The sequence below is a fragment of the Poecilia formosa genome, unplaced genomic scaffold (genome assembly GCF_000485575.1).
Source record: "Poecilia formosa unplaced genomic scaffold, Poecilia_formosa-5.1.2 Scaffold181, whole genome shotgun sequence".
NCBI classification, from domain to species: Eukaryota; Metazoa; Chordata; class Actinopteri; order Cyprinodontiformes; family Poeciliidae; genus Poecilia; species Poecilia formosa.
Genome location: NW_006800120.1, coordinates 92,495 through 111,977, shown reverse-complemented (window position 1 = coordinate 111,977; position 19,483 = coordinate 92,495). Strand labels below are relative to the sequence as shown.

General features: G+C 42.2%; 2 protein-coding genes across 2 annotated transcripts in view; one reads left to right on the top strand and one right to left on the bottom strand.

The window, feature by feature from the left end:
* LOC103147354 (DEP domain-containing mTOR-interacting protein) overlaps positions 1–19,483 on the top strand; it is a 54,065-nt gene that overhangs the window by 27,302 nt on the left and 7,280 nt on the right. The gene's annotated exons all lie outside the window — the stretch shown is intronic.
* Positions 13,959–16,887, bottom strand: LOC103147355 (transcription factor MafB-like). The gene has a single exon (XM_007565650.2). It carries the CDS (start codon positions 15,486–15,488, stop codon positions 14,541–14,543), a length of 948 nt encoding a protein of 315 aa, XP_007565712.1. The 5' UTR covers positions 15,489–16,887; the 3' UTR covers positions 13,959–14,540.

Sequence of the window (19,483 nt, the reverse complement as noted above, 5' to 3'; positions counted from 1 at the left end):
TTCTTCCAATATTAGTTTTCTTCATTCTGTCAAGAAGGCCAGAGTAGTGGAGTGCACGGCTCATCATAGTTGTCCCTGTTTGCAGATAAATCCAGCTACTTTTTTTTATTTTTGGTTTCCTGCAGCTCCTTCAGACTAGCCGTGGACCTTTTGCCTTCAAATAACCCCAGGGTCACACTTTGGACACCCCTGGCGTAAGGGGTGTGAATACTTTTACAATAGAGTAGCAAAAGTTTCACTAAAAAATTAATCATGTTCCCCCACCCGGAGATTATCTGAAAATTAATCATGTTTTTTTGTCACTTGTTTGTCTGAAGTTTCATTTGCGCTCCAGAAGACGCCATGAAGAGCCAGAGCCGACGGGGCGTTCCCACCGCTCGCTAGACAGGTTAACCATTCCCAGCACATGACGGCTTCCAGGTGGGTTTGGTAGGAAGTCAGAGGCGTCCCGCTCCCGTTGGATGGAGCGGTTTCTGCAGACCTCTGCTCGACCACGTGCGGGTCGTAAGGTTCTTTACACCCTTCGCTTATACGATCTGCAATTTCACCTCACTGTGATCATATGAACGGCACTATATTGGCCTGTAAAGTTATTTAACTGTCATCTGCAGCGCATGATGGACAGTAAAAGACGGTGCAATCTGGCGCACCGTCTCAACCTTTAAAAGTTTTTGTCCATGATACAATTTTAACAACCGGTATTAAAAAAAAAAACAAAAAAAAAACAACATCCCGACCGGGTGAAGACTGGAACATGTCAACATGTCAGACTGATGATGGTGTTGTAGAGTCACGACTCTTCTTGTGTGAACGACGACGTTTGTCATTTATTGTAACGGTTCCGTGTCTCGTTCAAGTGGAACTGGAGTAACTGGGAATCCCATGACTGTTCAGCCTTAACAGCGACGCCCAAAACAGAGTTGAGACAGTACAAGTATTTGATCAAAAACCCCGTGCTGCTGCCGATTGAGTACCAGTAGTGACAGCCTAAGAATAATTTTAGTGTCAACTATTGTTAGGTTTAAAAAAAGAAAAAGCTGAGTAGTTTGAGAACGCTGATCTCTGCTTCAAACGGATACTAGTCAAAGGGGAAGTGCAGCAGAAAATGTTGTGAGAACGCCCTCGCTGAAAGTGAAGGAGACAACAGTGACCCAGGAACATGTGCTGGTGTTGCTGACGCAGTGACCTCTTAGCTCAGAACCTGGATCTGGGAATGACAGGAAACCCGACCTGACCGTGTTCTAGCTGCAAGTCAGAAAACCAGTAGTTTACTGTCAGAAAACCAGTAGTTTACTAGTCGTCATTCTCAACTACAGGCTGCTACTAGCGTCTGTCTGCAGGCATTTTAGACATTCAGTAACCAACACAGTGGTGTTCAGACTTTTTGTTCAAACTTTTGGAGGCCACAAAATGTATTTTTGAAGTTTGCAAGCACATGTGTTGGGCCTTTGTAATTCTTTCTGCTTAAAGTAAATGTGTAAGATTTTATTGAAATGAAAGGATTTGTAAATCACCATTTATCCAAAACATTACAAAGAATCTTTACCAACTGTGTTATTAGAAGGCTGGTGTACTGCTTATTAATATTTTTGGGTTGATTGTGTGATAGATTTTTTTTCTTTTAGCCCAAGTTCACCAAGAATTGGCCGAGGGTAACTCTTTCCTCTAAGGTGATTGCTATTTTAACCAGTGGTTGTTTCTGAATGTAGAAGCCTGGTTAATAAATTAGAAATTATTTCTGTTGTTGTGTCAGGCCAGATTCAATTCATTACAGTATTGCAGTCAGGGGCCACACAAAATCATTCAGAGGGCCACAAATAGGCCCCTAGCTGCACTTTGGACATCCCTGAACTAAGGGAACGTGCTCACGATCCTGAAAGTGAGGAAAAAACAAACAAAAAAAAAAACCTTTTGTTGTGATGGTACAGCAGCCATATTGGATTTTGAGGTTAGTTTCTAGAAAATCATAGATGTAATCCACACAGGGCGTTTTTTGTTTGTTTTTTTATTTAGTAAAACAGTAAATTTGTAGCCTTTTGTCTCCCACGTCCACATGGAAACAGTGCTTTTGTGGAGCCAGAATGTAAATTTATTTTAAAGGGGTTCCGAAGTGAAACTTTGTGTGGAAATGTACAGGTAGAATGGATTTTAAAGGACTATGCTGATCCCACCTCTTGACTGCAGAATAAAAATAAATAAATCAGGTTTACAGCTGCCAATAAACCATTAAATTAAACCAGTTTTAAGCCAAGTCACACTTCATTAATACCTAAAGCTTCCAAAATATGTAAATTTCACTTGAACAGTAACTGTGCTGCTGCTGCAGTGTCTCTGCTCAAGCATAAAATTAGTGACTGATCAATAATCTCTTGCAAATGTTATGACCTCAATCTGCATCTTAAAACATAAATGCTGAAAAAAAATTTACATTTTACTGGCTGAAATTTCTTAAAAAGGCTTCACTAAAAACACTATTCCCTTCATCTCCATGGAAACACTGAAAGAGGAAGTTGGAGCTTCCTTTAAATATTTCCACTTGTGTTAGCGGATTTTATTAATGCATTTTAATGCAAACTGGGTAAGACACTGTGACATTTAACACTGGTGGCTGGTTTTAAACAAAACTCCTGTAAAAAATGCACCTGTATGTAGCTTCGTTACACACAAAATGATTTGCTTCAAGCATCATTTTGATGATTATGACCTAATGCTGAAAAACAAAACAAAATGCAATTACACAAGATAAAAAAAAACAAAATTATGGCCTAGACTTTCACAGGGACAGACGGGCTTAGCAAGGAGAGTAAAATACAAACGTCTGTATTGCTAAAGAAACCGATTGGCAACATAATGGCATAGAAGTGAGAAAAAGGGCTGGACTGCTGCTTGGTGGTCCAAAGTGACTTTAATGCCAGATAGTATTCACAATAAATTTGGTTTAACACAATAAGATATTACATGCTACAATGTGCTGCTAGCCACTTTTTGTATGTTTACTGACTGAAATGACTGGAGTTGAAATAATATCAGCTTGGCTGACAGCAGGCGCGTCAAACTCGTTTTCTAAAAAATCTGAATGTTCTTAAAGGGCCGGTTGTGCCGGAACGTATTGATAAAACCATAAAACTGTTAAAATATCAATAATTAGCATTCAATAAGTGTTTCTTAAAATTAAATATTAATCACACGGATTAGTCATCCAGGATTTCATGATTGTTTTTTGTGTATTTTTGCAACCAAACTCACAGACTTTGTTGCGCTAGTTTAGAAATATTTGTAAGGAATTTTTATGATGTTTCCGCTAATGTGACTTTTTATCAATCGCCGTATTGATCATGATCTATAACTTCAAGTAAGGCTGAGGCAGCAGTCACTTAGAACCAATGTTCTTGGCCAATTTTGTGAAAACTTTGCAGTAAAATTAGGGGGGAAAAAATGTCTGGATCTGTTGACTTTGTGTGAATTTTGCTTATTTGTGAAAAACTAAAGGGACCTATTGATGTAATTGCGAGTCTGGAGGGCCACATAAAAAGCTACGGTGGGCCAGATTTGGTCTCCAGGTCTTGAGTTTGACACAAGTGGCTTACAGGATAGTGATTTCTCTCTCTCTCTCTATCTCTCTGCCTCTCTCTATATATATATCTCTGTTTCACTTTTCATTGCACAGAACTGTCTTATTGCTCGCTAGCCTCATAAGTGACAGACAGCGCTCGCTTGTTAACACCCCCCATTTAACCACTATCCTTACTGCTGTTTCCTTCAGTTTTGTCTTTTTTCTCTGACTAAAACGAGCCTTAGAAAATGTTTCCATTCCATGAAAACACATTTCCTGTATGTCCAGACCGCTGGCCTGAGCGTCGATACGTGCAGGTTGGGAGTTGGAGCGGGTCGGACTATAAAAGTGTTGCTTTCATTTACTCACCACGCTGGTGAGTAAGTGAAAGAAGGGCTGCTCTGGTATGATTCAACTCTCATTCTGACTCCCCCAACAAAATGTCTAGATTGTTCGAGTCGCTGCTTTGGTTTCCATGCAATCATGCGCTCGCTTGCAACATTTTCACATTACATGTTCTGCTGCCACTTGTTTCACATGTTCCAAACAGCAGGCAGATTTTAACGCGTCACATGAGAAGAGCTTAATGAGCAAATTGGTGCAAAAGAGGAGAACATGATGGTGTAGTCGCTGACATTATCAGTGGAAATGCATCCAGAGCAGAGATAAAGACCAACTGTATCAAATTATATTTTACTGTTGCATAGTAGTATTTTTTCCCCCAAAAAAAGCATAAAATTACATCTGGCAAAACAAAAGCAAAGTTCTGCTGGACCAATGAGAATTTCACTGACTGATTTTATTATTGTTTTTAGGTCTGAGTGACTGATTCTGATTATTATCCATCCCAAATTTCTCTCTAAGGACTGCAATAAACCCAAAGTCCTCTTTGTTGATTTTTTCTTTTAAACACAAACCCACCATTAACGGAAAAATGAGTGGCACATTTGTTTTGAATCAGACAGAAAATGACTATTTTAAAAGATTTCCTCCATTTATGCTTCAAACCAAATATCAACAATCTTTTATTTATTTATTTTATTTATTTATTTTTTTTAGAAAACTCAAAAAAGTGTCTGAAAATTCTGTTTGTTGATGTTTTTACAGACAAAAAAAATATAGACATGCTTTTAATAAGAAAATATTTTTTGTTTCAGTATTTGGCCAAAAGATTGTTGGTCAGATTTACCTACTATTATTATTATTGTTATTATTGGGCCGCATCAATAATTTAAAGCGTCTGAAACTCAGTGTAAATTATAGTTTTTAATGAAAAGCGACTACTGTTCCTCCACTTAGTTTGTTTTTTCCAGATATCTGAAGTCGTCCAGAACATGTGATGTCTGAGTCAATTTTCCTTTAAAGCCCTGCAGAGATATGCTGTGATTGATTTAACGAATAAGACACGGAGTGAGGGGGTTCTGAACTGACCAAAGGTTGAAGTCAAGCAAACATCTGTCCCTCTGTTTCAGGATTTCCTTTTAAATAAAATAAAATATATGAAGCAAGAGGCTCTTGAGTAGAAAGAAAAAGCAACGTTTGTATTTGTAATCTTAAAAACGACTCGAATCCTTAATTCACATATTAGATAATGCGATGGATCAAATTACAAGATGCAACTCTTTTTATATTTGTGGTGCCTGTAAGAAAAATTTGACTTTGAGATTATTAATAATAATAATAAAATGTCTTGGCCGGGATTCTCTCGCAACAAGAAATGTTTAATCTCAATGATATTTTCCTGGTGTAATAAAGGTTAACAATAAATAATAATAATAATCATTTTTGCCTGTAAAGATAAGCTGAGTAGACAGGAGTATTAGATTTTCAGTCAGACCATCATTGGGACCAAAATGCAGAAGCATTCAGTGACTAAACTCAGTTTCCAGATTCCTGCAGCTTTGCTTCTCAGATTGGAAATAAAAGAAAATGAAAGAACTACGAGGGGAACTGATGAACTTGAAAGTTTCAAAAGCGACTGGTTTTAAATCAGGTTTAGACGAGAAGTAAACTTGGCGTGCTAAACCATGAATCTCTATGTAGAGTGACCTCTGCTGATTTAAAAAAATAAAAGCACCTTTCTTCTTAAGCTTTTACTACTGCATCTAATTTGCAGAGTAAAAGCTGCAAAAATGTGTCTTAAAAGATTTGACACCACATGCTTTCTTTGTAGCTTGTGCATAAGTGTCTGTGTGCTTTGACAGGGAGACAACTTGCGGTCAGGCTGCTGTGAATAAACTGCATGAAGCTGATTTATGAGTCTGAAACAACAGCCCGTCTGCAACTCAAAGCAAACCGTCATCACACCCTCGATAAGCTTTGTTGTTTGCACGTAACCTTTCATTTAAATCTTTTTGAGAAGTCTCTCTCTCTCTTTTTTTTTCCATTAAAGAAGCCAGAACAAAGTACTTCCTGTATCTCAGCCACAAGTAGAACAAACAAGTACTTGAGTTCACTATAGGATAAAGGCCTGCGTCCTCCTAAATAGATCCCTTTTGACAACCGCAGTCATCTGACCGCACCAAACACTTTTTTTTTCTTCTTTTATTCCGTTCGCCGGTTATTTTAACGGAGGCCGCACACACGGCGCGTAATCACAGGGAGCGGCGAAGAGGCGACGGACGGCGGCGGCTGTGAGAGGCAGAGAGACAAAAGCCTCGAATCAGCTGGAGCCAGAGGCCTTCTCAGAAACCTCAAGAAGGAGTTATGACACAAGATGGACGCCGGCATGACGCATAAGTGGGAGAGTGACACACCCTGTTCCAAGGAGGCCTCGCTAGACTTGACCAAAACACATGACTGCGCTTCCATATTCGACTGTAAGCAACACCCACAGAAAGTCAGCGGGCCGAGAGCTGCTGCCGTGCAAAAACTATTCACACCCCTCGGGTTTTCACTCGCGTTTCGTCGCGTTGGGAGCACGGGCCTTTTGGTGGATTTCGCCTTGGTTACGTAACAGAGATTATGGGCGATTATAAAGTCAAAGTGCTCTTTCCTTGTAAACATCTCAATAGGCTCAATAATTTCCATTTGCACGATTGTTGAGAGAGCAGGTGAAAAATGTCTTCGGTCTGGTGTTTTGGTCTCATCTGGTCTCTTTTTATGAAGGACAATTTTGCTAACAGAGACCTCAGTTATGTATTGTTTTGGGTGTGTCCTTTATTCGTTTTGCATATTTACAATGTCTTTCCGATTCCAGTGTTAAATGTTCATAAGAAATTACAGTTCATTGATCTTTGAGAATGCGTTCCTGACAATGGTCTCCAAACAGCAATGTTATCGTTTACTGCGATATCTTCTGAGACAATTTATCGTCCATCAAAATGTGTTAAATATTATCCTCAGTAAAAGCAACTGTTCTGTTAACTACAAGGACAAACTGACACTGCACATCACCCATCTACACGGCGATGGACGAATCATGCCGTGGGAAATGCAAGAGGCTGCAAAAGACCAGTGATTGGGTTGTTGGTTCACTTTCCAGCTAAATATAAAAGCCAGAGCGACAATCGAGGCGTATTCGTGTGTCAGGATGGGAACAGTCAAAGTCCAGACCTGATCTGGACTTGAACACTGAGGCGCGTCGATGCTCGTCGTCACACAATCTGACCGAGCCGCTGAAATTTTGCAAAGAAGAAAAAGCAGAAATGTCACTCTTCACATGTACCGCCAAACACTTGGAGGTGAAATTGGAGTAAAAAGTGATTATATACATGCAACATCTTCTCGATTTTCATTTTGAAAACCTCATTGGAAACATTTATAATTCTCTTCCCGCTTCACATGCTTCCATGTCTCGGCACATTGAGCTGTTTGTTTTCTCTGCCTCACTGTTCCCGAAAAACCAGAGAGCGTTCCTCTCCTTCCTCTTTTTTTTTTTTTTTTTTTTTTTTTTTTTTTTTCCTTTTTGTGGGTGTGTTCCTGTTACAAACTGTCCCCGGGGAATTGGACTTTTCCAGCTTTCCAGGTTTCGCCAGATCACACATGCTGGTGTCAGAGCTGACCCTTAATCAGCCGAGCTTTGTCAACAACAACTGAGAGTCACAATTATCTGCCCTATAGATAGGTAGGCTGCGCTCCGGGATCCGGGGGCTGTGGAAAGGGAAGAAGCTGTCAGATTGCAGTGGGGGGGAGGAGAGAGAGAGTCTGCCTTAGCCTCTGTGGCTCGTGTTTCTACTGCGTACTAATGGACCCCTGTCATCATTATGGACAGAAACAGGAGGGCGCCTGCCAGCTGCATGACCCCCATAAAACAGGACAGGAAATCCTCACTGAGAATGAAAGGGGAAAAGTCTCTTCTTTTCTTTTTTTCTGCTTTTCTTTTCTTTTCTTCTCTTCTCTGTCACACTTATAAAATCAGAGAGCATCGCTTGTCCCCATAGAAGGAAGGAAAGCTGAAGGTGTTGACATTATTGGAATGTATTTTCCTACTTCAAAATCTGGCTCCTTGTCCTTAAGTCATTTTGTAGCTGATCTGGTGGTACGCTTAAAGTTTTTTTTACCCGAGCTTTGCCTTTATGACTTGAAGCAGAATTCAGCTTCTATGCACCACAAATCTGGAACAGACTTCCAGAAAACTGCAAAACACCTGGAACACTGAGTTCCTTTAAATCTAGACTAAAAACCCACCTGTTTAGAGTTGCTTTTTAAACCTAATCATGAAACATTCATCAATAATTTGATGTGCAAAATGTAATGTCGACTGCGTGTTCTACGACTTTGTAATTTTGTGTTTTTATGATGTGAAGCACTTTGAAATGCCTTGTTGCTGAAAGGTGCTATACACATAAAATTTGATTGATTGATTTAACGTCAAGACAGTAAAGAAAATTTGAAAAAAATCTGTGCTTTTTATTTATTTATTTTTTTTAAATGGTGCATGTAAATTTCTGGTTTCATGTGTATGTTGAGACTGTGAAGCAGTTGCTCTCCCACACGGTGAGAACCCTGTATAATTATTACATACAGTGGATCACCCTTTGCTCTGTTACTAAAGTCCAACAGCCTGTAATGGGACAGGACTTTGTCACACTCCTCTTTAGCAGCGTCCACTGAAACGTGACAGCCTGTTTATCAAGAGCTCCTTCCTATCAGATCCTCAGGAGTCTGTCCGCAAAAAAAAAGGAAAAAAAAAAAAACCCGGAACACGTTGTCCCCAGGAAGTCAGGTTCCTTATTACAGCCAATAAGATAGTGAGCTTTATTGTAGTTTCGAGGCTACACATTAATCCACTTTGTTGAATCCTCCTCAGCCCATCATGTGATTACTTTAGTCATTACCAGTAGTGCAGTCATAATTACTCTGTAGTCTGTCAGGATATGTTGACAGGGGAAAATATGGCATCATGATTTATGCAAGAGGTCCCAATTCCAGTTTCAACCAGAAAAGGAGATGCATAAAAAATCACTATCACATGATTTTATATTAAAAAAAGAAACGCCGCACTCGCCTTGTTTCGTGAGCAAGCATGAAAGTGCACACGCGTGAAAGCTTGGGATTGCGAATGCATGTCCGAGTTTGCGTGTGTGCATCTGTGTGTGTGCATGTGTGTGCGAGCCGCATCCATGGAGACGTGTGTGACGGCTGCATGATTCACAGTGTCACAACTGTGAGCAGAAAGGACTGGACATCCTGAGCGGAAACCACAGCAATCGAAGCTGCGTTTCCCTGCGACATCCCAACCTAACACTCTCACAAAGAGTCACTTGACTGGACCCGCATATAGGAAGTGAAAGAGGAAGCCCCACTCGTCCATCCTGTCCTCCATCCCGATCTCTGCTCTGCCGCTTCACGTGAAACGCGCTTGTAGGCCCGCCGCAGAGGGTGTGAGAGCCTTACTGTTGCAAAACAAGAGTGGAAGAACCGGCTGAGGCTGGAAACGTTTTGCTGCTGAGGGTCAAATGTCTGGTCAGTTGACTTTTAGCCACACAAAGAGAGAGGGAGAGAGCGCGAGGGGGTCAGTGACTATCACTACTGTGAAAGCAGAATGTGGTGATTTGAATATCAAGTGGTAAAGGGTAAAGGGGCTTATGTAGCACTTTATCAAGTCCAGAAGACCACAAACGCTTCACACTACATTCAGTCATTCACCCATTCACTTGCTGACGGTGGCAAGATACCGCCAGACTCTGCCCCGGGGCGGTCTGACAGAGGCGAGGCTGCCATGCTCCGGCGCCACCGAGCCCTCTGACCATCAACAGCAGGCAAGATGGGTGAAGTGTCTAACCCCAAGGACACAACGACAAACAGACTGAGTCGGGCTGGGCAAACTCCTACCACCATCGCCACCGTCATCGGTGACGGCTGCTCAGTTAATCACATAACTCTGATCTCTAATGGAGCTCTTGAAGTTATGTCTTGCCCAAGGACACAATGACAGAGGCGGATGTAGTGGGGACTGAACCAGCAACTCAGATTTCGACACAAATTTCTACCATCTACCATTTTTGACATAGACGGTCGTCAACATCAAAAATGTCAATACAAGGGCTCTAAGAGCTTTAAGAAACAATACACACAAATTTGCTTTGTTTTTATATTGTTTCTGTTTATCTTGTAAAAATGTTAAAGTAATTTTGTAGAGACCTGTAAACTATCGAAATTCTCTGCCAGATTTTTTACAAAATAATTCCAAGAAAAAAAGCCTGCAAAAACACCTCAAGGTCAAAAGTTTGAGGACGCATCAAACGTAAATAACAAGTATTGGTATTGGCGATACAGGCCCTATATTTAGTTGGTATCGGATTGATACTGAAACACGCCGTATCGCACGCCTCCAGTCCAAACCCCTAGTGTTAAGGGGGCTGATAACGCAGCTGGAGGTGGTGAGTGGTGGTTGGCTGTGGGGTCGTTTGGCCCGGCTTTAACCCTGGTGGCTCGTGGCCTCTGGCTGTGTTCATTGGTGTTAGTGTGCACAGCCTGGCAGCCTGCATTCCTCTGCCTCTCCCCACACAATGCAGCATTCCTCTGTCTGTGTCCGCTGTCTGAGATGCGGCCGGGCCTCGGCGGACCACTGCCACCCGGCCGAGTGGCTGGCACCACGCTCAGCTCAAAACTCAACTTTCTGGCCAACATGCAAAAGTAATGCTTGGCTGAAATCTAACACTGAATATCCCCCTAAACACACCGTCCGCAGTATGAAACATGATCATGGTGCCATCGTGCTGGGAGGATGCTTTTCTCCGTCATGGATATGGAAGCTGGTCAGAGTGGATTGGAAAATGTATGCAGGTAAATACAGGGAAGGTATGGAAGAAAACCAGTTAGAGCCATGAGTACGGTAAATGCATGTTTTAGAACGGCCCAGTCAAAGCCTAGACTTAAATCTGGATGAGATTCCTTGCAAAGACCGGAAGCACCGAAAATACGTCAAATCAGACTCAACTTGAGCCGTTTTATTTCTGCCGACGTGCAAAGCTGGTGAAGATATACCCTCCGAAAACCTGCAGTTGTAACTGAGGGGGCCGATTACAAAAGCGTGCCACACTTTTCACATTTTTTTAACCGCACAAAGGTTTTAAAGCCACCTATGATTTCCTTCCACTTCACGATTACGTGCTACTGTGTCTTGGTCAACTTCAACGGTAAAATCCATGGAAGTTGGTGCATGATTAAGGAACTGAAATGCGTAAAAGTCGAAGGGGTTTGAACACTTTTGAGAAGCACCGTAGTCTCGCCTCGTTTTGGTGCAGTTTTTCCCCTCCTTTCTTTGTCTTGCTCCTCTCTACAGAAGCATGTTTATCCTGGACCGTTTTCCCCTGCTCTTCAGTCGCCTTTCTCTTGTTCTGATGCCACAGCCGTGCAGACACCTATCCCTCCTGCTGACTCAGTAGCCAGCCTCAGGCACTTTGGGCTCGGGGTGTTGGTGGCAGCGAGGGAGGGAGTGAGGAAGGGGGAGGTAGAGGGAGGGAGGGAGGGAGGGAGGAGGACAAGGGAGGGAGGGGAGAGCGAGGCTCCCACATCAGGTCCCACCAGCCTATCACGTGCGAGAGAAAAGAGCTGGCTAATCGTTTCTACAATGGCAAACTGTCACACAGCGCCACAAAACCGCTTTCCTCACCAACACTTCTACAGTATTATTCCACTGTTCCTTAGAAAGCCCCATGTGATGCGTTCAAGTGCGCAAGCACCCAATTGGGGGGGGGCGGACGGCGTGTTCAGAAAACCGCAGAGATACACCAAAATATGTGACTATGTGCACAGAGGCTTGCAAATTATTTTTGATTTTTCTCTACATTGCCAACGTGAAATCTAGAGTTTTGTTGATGCGTGTCAGACTGTCACTTTGCGGGACTTTTAGGTGCAATTTAGCTGAATTTAAAAGCAATTATGTAATTCACAATCAACCGGATAAAATTAAGTTTACGGCCTCTCAGCAAACAGCTACCTGAGTGGCTTTACAGGCGATAAATGAGGTTTAAAAGAGAGGCAGCAGACGCACATCGTTTTGTAGAATAGGTTTATGAACCTTCCTCTGGTCACGTTAAGATAAAGTTTCCTGGTGTTTTTTTCTGCTACGTCACAGCAAGCAGACCTTAGCGGATCAGGCCTGTTTTTTTTTTTTCTTTCTAGAAAAGTTGCTTCTGCAGAACTGCTTTCCGTTGAACGGAGAGATGAGCTAAGCGCCGTCCACGAGGGTCACGCGTGTTCCAGCAAATTCCTGTTAACTGAACCACCTTGCTCGCTCGCTCCCAGTTTGGCTCTTGCTGGCAGGAGAGGAGTTACAAAGTCTCCTGTGACAGCAAAAAAAAAAGAAAGAAAGGGAAAAAAAACACTCTCTAAGATTCTCATAGAGGAGGTTATAAACTCCCTTTTACAATGTGACCACTTATCAACCATTATCACCCTGGCCTTGGGACTATTACGGTCATCCAAATATTGTTGTAGTGTTGAACCGGGAATGATCTTCAGTCTGGAACTTTGCTGTTAAGTTTTCACACACACACGCACACACACACTTGTTAAAAAAAAAAGAGAAAAACAACAAAAAGACGTATCGAGTGAGAAAATTCCTCCAGAGCAGGGCCAGCTGCGCCGTGTGCTGCTTGTTTCTCTCTTCCTCTGATGATGAATGCAGAGGTGATGTGTTTGTCTGAGGAAGAGAGTCGAGGGGAAGCCTGATTTCCACTCTGTTTTATCTGTGCCCCGCAGCCCCACACAGTCTCCCTCGCCCGATACCCCGCCGCGTTTTCACAGGCCCCGGGGTCCCACAGGAAGCAGCACTCTGCAAAGGCCAAAGGTCAGGGAATGACCGTTCACCGATACACAACGCCAAGCGGGTCCGCCGAACGACTTTGGCTCAAAAATAAAACTAAGAAGTGAGTTTCAGTGCAGGGAATTATTTTAAAGTAGCAGAATATTGAGGAAGCGACGTCTGCGCCGGCACACATCTGTTTCCTTTTCGTGTTTACGTGCGTCGTGCTGCGCTTTCCTGCTGCAAGCTCATTTATGCAGTATGGCTGGATCTTTCTCCTTTTTTTTCTTTGCTTTAGTCTAATTTAACATTATAAATATCACTAAGACAAAAGTGTTTGACAAGGTTCCTGTAAATATTAAGCGTTATCTAGAGATTCACCGATCAATCAGCCAGAGCTTGAAAAGAGCCGATTAGCCGTGTTCACCAAACGGCGAATGAAAACACTGGAAAATCAGCTTTTCAGCCACGTTTACTGAAGGCACCGGCGTTCAAGCTTTCCCTACTTTCAGTCCATAAATGCATCCGTTAACGCTATCGTCTTTAATTGCACCTTTAATAAAAAGATTAGAGGTGAAAAGATTTGATACATGAATGGAGATAATCTTGTGACAAAAAAATAAAAAATAAAAAGAAATGTAAGTGGCAGCTTTGTTGCACCAAAACTAGAAACTCCCACCACTTTTGGTCCATCAACCCGTCGATTAAAAACTTGCTCTTTGACGAAATGTACTGGGGTTTATTAAAATCAGCACAAATAGGAGCTAATCTTGCAACTTGTTAGTCTTCTCATACTATCAAAAGGACTCCAATACATATCTTTTTTTATGAGTAGTAGTTCTTAGCAGAAAATAATCAATAACCAACAGCTAAAACACTTACAATAAACTACATCCTGCATCATTTCTGCTCCATAAATGCATCAACTAGCAGCTTCTCTTTCCTTTCACGCACTTTTTGAGTGGAATTAAACTTACTCAGTCATGTTGTAGCGGCAGAAGAGACTGCAATATTGGCAAATCAGACCTCAAAGGAAAACTGGAAGTCGGTATGGGCAAAAAAAAACAAACAAAAACCCCCCAAAAAGAAACAATCTGTGCATCTCTGTGACAAACTGATCTGACAAGATGACAAAGATGAGGAAGAGTGTGAGGTGCTATTGCACGGTAGCGATGGTTTGTAGCAGGAAAATGATTTGTCTGCAGATAAGACTCAAAGTTAAACTGTCAGATTAGGTTTATTGATCCAAATAAATGCAAAAAAAACAAACAAAGAAAAAAAACAGATATTAGATGGGGAAAAAAACGACATATATATTTGTATAATTAGATATTTTTTTGGAAGAAAGGCTGATACTGTCCAGCAGAATCCAATTCACAGAGTATGACTTGTTTAAGTAATTAATTCTCTCTCCCATTAAACCCCTCAACTCACCCCCACACACACAAAAAAACAAGCATAAACACAAACCATGATTTGAGCAATAAAAAAAGCAGAGAGAAAAAAAAAATCACCTCAATAAAAATTAACCATTAACTAAATGATTACATGGATGCTAATAAAAGCAAATCTGATTTCAAGTATTTCCTTTCAGACAAAATACAGATAAGCTATGGCAGTATAAAATAAAAACATCTCATACATGACCAGCATGCATGCATCACTGCAATCCCCCCTCTCCCCACTCATTCTCATTAGTTTTTTTGTTGTTGTTGTTTTGTTTTTTAAACTATTATTTCAGTCATTGCATTTGGGATGGGGATGAATTTCGTCGTTGTTTTTTAAATGACTAACTCACATTAAATACTCTGGTGAGGAAGGGTTGTCGCTGGTGGAGCCGGTTTCGTGGTAGCAGTTCGCACCGGACAGTTTCTCGCATTTAAGTTTGTACGCGTCCCTCTCCCGGACCAGCCTGCTCAGTTCGTGCTTCAGCTGTTCCACCTGCGTCACCAGGCTCGTCTTCTCGTGCTCCAGGATGTGCTTCTGCTGCACGCGCTTGAAGCGGCACGACTGCGCGTAGCCTCTGTTCTTCAGGGTCCGGCGCTTCTGCTTCAGCCGCATCACCTCCTCCTTGCTCAGGCCCCGCAGCAGCCGGTTGAGCTCCCTGACGGACATGGAGACCAGCTGCTCGTCCGAGAAGTGCATCTCCGCGTTGGACCGCCGGTCGTGGCGGCCGTGCTGCGGCTGCTGGAGCTGGTGATGAGCCCCGAGGACCTGCTGAGCCTCCGGCGACTCCGGGGACTCGCTCCCCAATTCGTCTTTCAGATAGGGGTCTTGGCAGTGACTGCCCGGGATGCCCTGCATGTCGGGGTGACCCGGGAGGCCCGGGTAGTGCTGGACGGGGTCGCTCAGATGGCCGTAGCCGTCGTAGTCCGGCTGGTAGGACTGCGGGTGGTGGCCGTGGGGCGCAGACGGGTGTCCCTGCTGCGTCGTGGCCCCTATTAGGGCCTCCATCGCGTCCTCGGGCGTCAGGCCGAAGGCTTGGGGGTACATCTGATGAGGGTACCCGCCGTTGTTGTTTGGTATCCAGAACTGGTCGCTCCCGGGGTTGGTTCTCTGCTCGTTCGGGTTGACGTTTGGCGACGAGGGGACCGAGTTGCAAGGCGTGCTGCCCGGGGTGGAGGAGACGGAGTCCGGTCTCTGCAGCTGGCCGCACGGCCCGATGAAGGAGCGGTCCAGGCTCTGCATGGTCTCCTTCTTGACGCCGAACTTCATGAAGTCAAAGTCGTTGGCGAAATCCATGGGGAGTATTCTGCAGACCCCCCACCCTACTACCACCACTCCAACTTAGGATGTGATATAGAACAAGGTGGCCTCCTCACGCAGCTCCAAGCGGCCACATATATTTCATGCAGTGAGAGGAGAAAAAAAGGGCCTCACTTGCAAAAAAGAAAAAGGGAAAGTACCTCCAAACTTTAAAATCAAGTATTAAAAAAAAGAAAAAAAAAAAGAAGAAAAAGGAGAAAAAAAAGTATCTTCCACACCTAATGAGCGCTGCCTGCCCGGGAGGAGGAACCCCCAATCTGAGAGTTGTGAGGACTCCTGAACGCTGGACGCACCTCTGTGAGCTCAGGAGAAGCGCACTTTCTTCATAAAGCTGAACTGACACGAAGTCACGCCTTCCAGACTACACCTCCACGCTGCTCTCCAATGGAAACATGCTGAACAGGCTGATTTGCATAAAAGCTATTCCGTGTCTCCCCCTCCTACCGTCCACGGGAGAAGCTTTTTTAAAACAAAACACCAGTATGAAAGATTGTTGTTCTACCCATTTTAATTTAGATTTGCTTCTGACTCATAGTGGTGTGTGCTGCCAAACTGAATTTTTAGAAATCAGCGGGGCATTATTAATCCCTTGTCACTAAATAAATCTAATCTAGATTGGGTCTGAAATATCGTATTTTTACATTACTTATTTTATTTTTTGGCTATTTATTTATCATAAAATAAACAAATAAAAATAAATGATGATAGACAAAAAGAGGGCAGAGAGTCAGGTCATTTAAAACAACACTGGTTTATGTTGTCTTCCGAGTTGTACTTTTGTGAATACTGACATCTTGTGGATAAAAGATCACACTGCAGGTGCAAGATGAGGGATTCCCCAAACTTAAAACTGTGACGTGCCAAGGACCACGTTCAGTGCAGCCTGTCTGCTTTTTGCATCAACAATAAAACAGTGCTGTTTTTAGATCAAGTAAAAATAAAAAAAGATACACTACAGCAAACATAATACTGACAAAATAAATGCTGGCAATACGAATATTGACAATATTTTTGCATGTGCCTTCTTAGAAACTTTATTAGCAGTTTAGTTGCAATTACGTTTTGCTGATTTTTTTTTTGAGACAGATTCATAAGGTGGATGAAAAAGGAAATAGTTACAACATTTTTTGACTTTGCACGTTTGTTGTCTTCCAAACCGTTTTCCTGTTTGGAAGACAACAAGCTTGGCCAGGTTGGATAGATAAAGTCCGTGACCATCAGTTTTCAGGTTTTACCACTAATTCTCAATGTATTTTTGGTTTGGACTTTGACTGGGACACTTAATCACACAGACATGTGTTGTTTTAAACCATTTCACTGTAGTTCTGGCTGTACGTTTGGACTGATGCTCCTGTGACCACCAACATGTTCCACAGTGGCAAAGAAGCCTGGTTGTCTGCCAGGTTTATAACACACTGGGGTGAAACCCTGATGTCAAAAACTAAACAGGCATTGTTTTGTGCATAGGTTTTCTAACCACAAGCTAACTTGCAAACTCAGTCCTTGGTTGGAACTTTGGTTTTTAAAAGACTTTTAATTAATATATTCCCCTCACACACACACACCTACATTGAATTACTGTGACTATTAACAAGAAAAACACGAAAATGCATTTTCGTGAATACTAATTCTCCTCAACAAAGTAGGCAAGACTTCTAACAATTTGCTTCGTGCCAAATTTTCTGTGTTCTTGACTATTAGGTGCCTTGACGTCAAGTTATCACACCTAAGCAATGGATCTTCTTCACCTCCTCCAGAGTTACCATGGAGATCTTGGCCGCTTCTCTTATGTAATGTCACCTTGACCAGCCTGTCAGTTTAGGTGGAAGGCTGTGTCTAGGTTGTTTGTGGTCGAGCTGTACTCTCTCCATTGTCAGATGATGGGGATAGTGTTTTCCTTTACACTATCACAGCTTTAAACTTCTCCTCTACATCCGCTCTGGCCTGTCAGCTGTGTTCCTTGGCATTCATGATGCTGTTTGTTCACTAATGTCCTCTAACCAGTCTTTACAGAAAGCCCCAAAAGAGACTAAAAACCTGAGTGATTACACACAAGTGTCAACAGGTATTCCTACTGCAAAGGATCTCAAAGGGTTACGCAGCGCGCCCTGAGATGACCCTCTGTCAATGCTTACTACCAGTGAAAATCTCACTGACAAAACATAAAGGACTTGAGCCAAAACCAATAGAAATTACTGTAAAAGAATGGCCTGGCATTGTTTTAGCTAGTTTGATTTTCTGGGAATTGAGGAAAAAGAGGAGACAGTGTGACTGAGTAAGGATTTCTCAGGGACACATACCAGGACATGTGCCAAGAGACCCGAGCGATTGTATAAGTTATGGGAAACATAGGACTATAAAAGCCAAACAGCGCATATAGTAATTACCGTGCGTGAAAACATGAAGCCCTCTGAAAATGTATTCCGAGCACGCAAAGCAGCCGCCAATTCCTAATATATCCATCCCCCTTTTGCACATTTTGTCACATTAGAACCACAAAGCTTAGTGGAATTTATTGGGATGTTATACAAAAGAACAACACAAAGTGGCACAAAATTGTGAAGGAAAATGATACATGGTTCCTATTTCTTTTCCCAAAAACAATGTGGGATGCATTTATGTTCACACCTCTGTACTATAATACAACCAAATCAAATTTAGTACACCCAACTGCCTTCAAAATCGGTAAATAAAGTCACTTTGGGTCAAATGTCTTCTCAGTATTAGAGCTTTTCCGAGAAGGAACCAAACCTAGCAAGACATTGGCCTAAACTAAAGAGAAGCAACCGAGAGACCCACAGGACACTTATGAGTCTTGCTCTCCACAAATCTGTTCTTTATGGGAAGTCACATTCATAAGAAAGCCATAGAAAGTTATGTTTGCCACATACGTAACTGAGGTAAGGGTCACAGCAAACACGTGGAAGAAGGCACTCTGGTCAGATAACACCGAAATGTATCATGTTGGCCTACATGCAAAACGCTACATGCAGCAGAAAACTATCAGCTCACATCACCCTGAATGAAAGAGGCCCTTAAAACATCACGGAGTGAAGACGCTGTTTTTCAGCAGGGACAGAGGAGCTGATCAGAGCTGATGAGAAAGACGAGTTGAGCTGAATACCAGGGCAAAATGGGAAGAAAACCTGTAAAAAGCTGCATTTGAAATCCAGAAACCTAATCTCTACGCAGACGCACTAAAGAAACCTGGCAGTTATTAAAGAGAGTAAATTATTAAAGGGTCAGTGTTATGTAAAATCAACTTTTGTGAGCTTTACATCATGTTTTGGTGTTATTCCCTCATCAAAAACATACCTTGATTTTTCTTGCATGTTTGAGAAATGCTTTTGTCTCCATGGCAACCATTCAGCTAACGCCTGGATGGACTTTGCTCCACCTTGGAGATGCAGCTCCTCCTCTGCAGCTCCAGTTTCCAAGTTTTTGTCTTACATAGCAGCTCCTTCAGATTAGACAGCAGCAATTAGCAAAGACCTGGTGGAACTGCTGAGCTCATTATACGAGCTCCTTCTCAGTGAATCTCTGGAAAAAACAATGTTATGATGACTTCCTGAAGGTTTCAGAAAGAGCAGGAGCTTTTAAAGAGACCCAGTTTCAACAAGGTCACATTTCTTTTAAGTCATATTTGATATGTACAGCATTTTTATAGCCACTGAAGGGAACACAGTTACTTGATTGTGCTATAAGATGATACTTTATGTCTGGCAAAATACATGAAACTGCTATGTCTGGCAAAATACATGAAACTGCTCCTTTAATCAGCATTTGTTTTTTTCTTTTTCATGAAGCGCAGATCAGAATAGGCATTGTTGGCCAAATTTGAACACAAACATGAATTTTCACTCCACGTACTAACATTTTAAGTATACATCTATACAATTAGTAAGATATAAAAAAGTTGATATATACACACTGCTCAAAAAAATAAAGGGAACACTCAAATAACACATCCT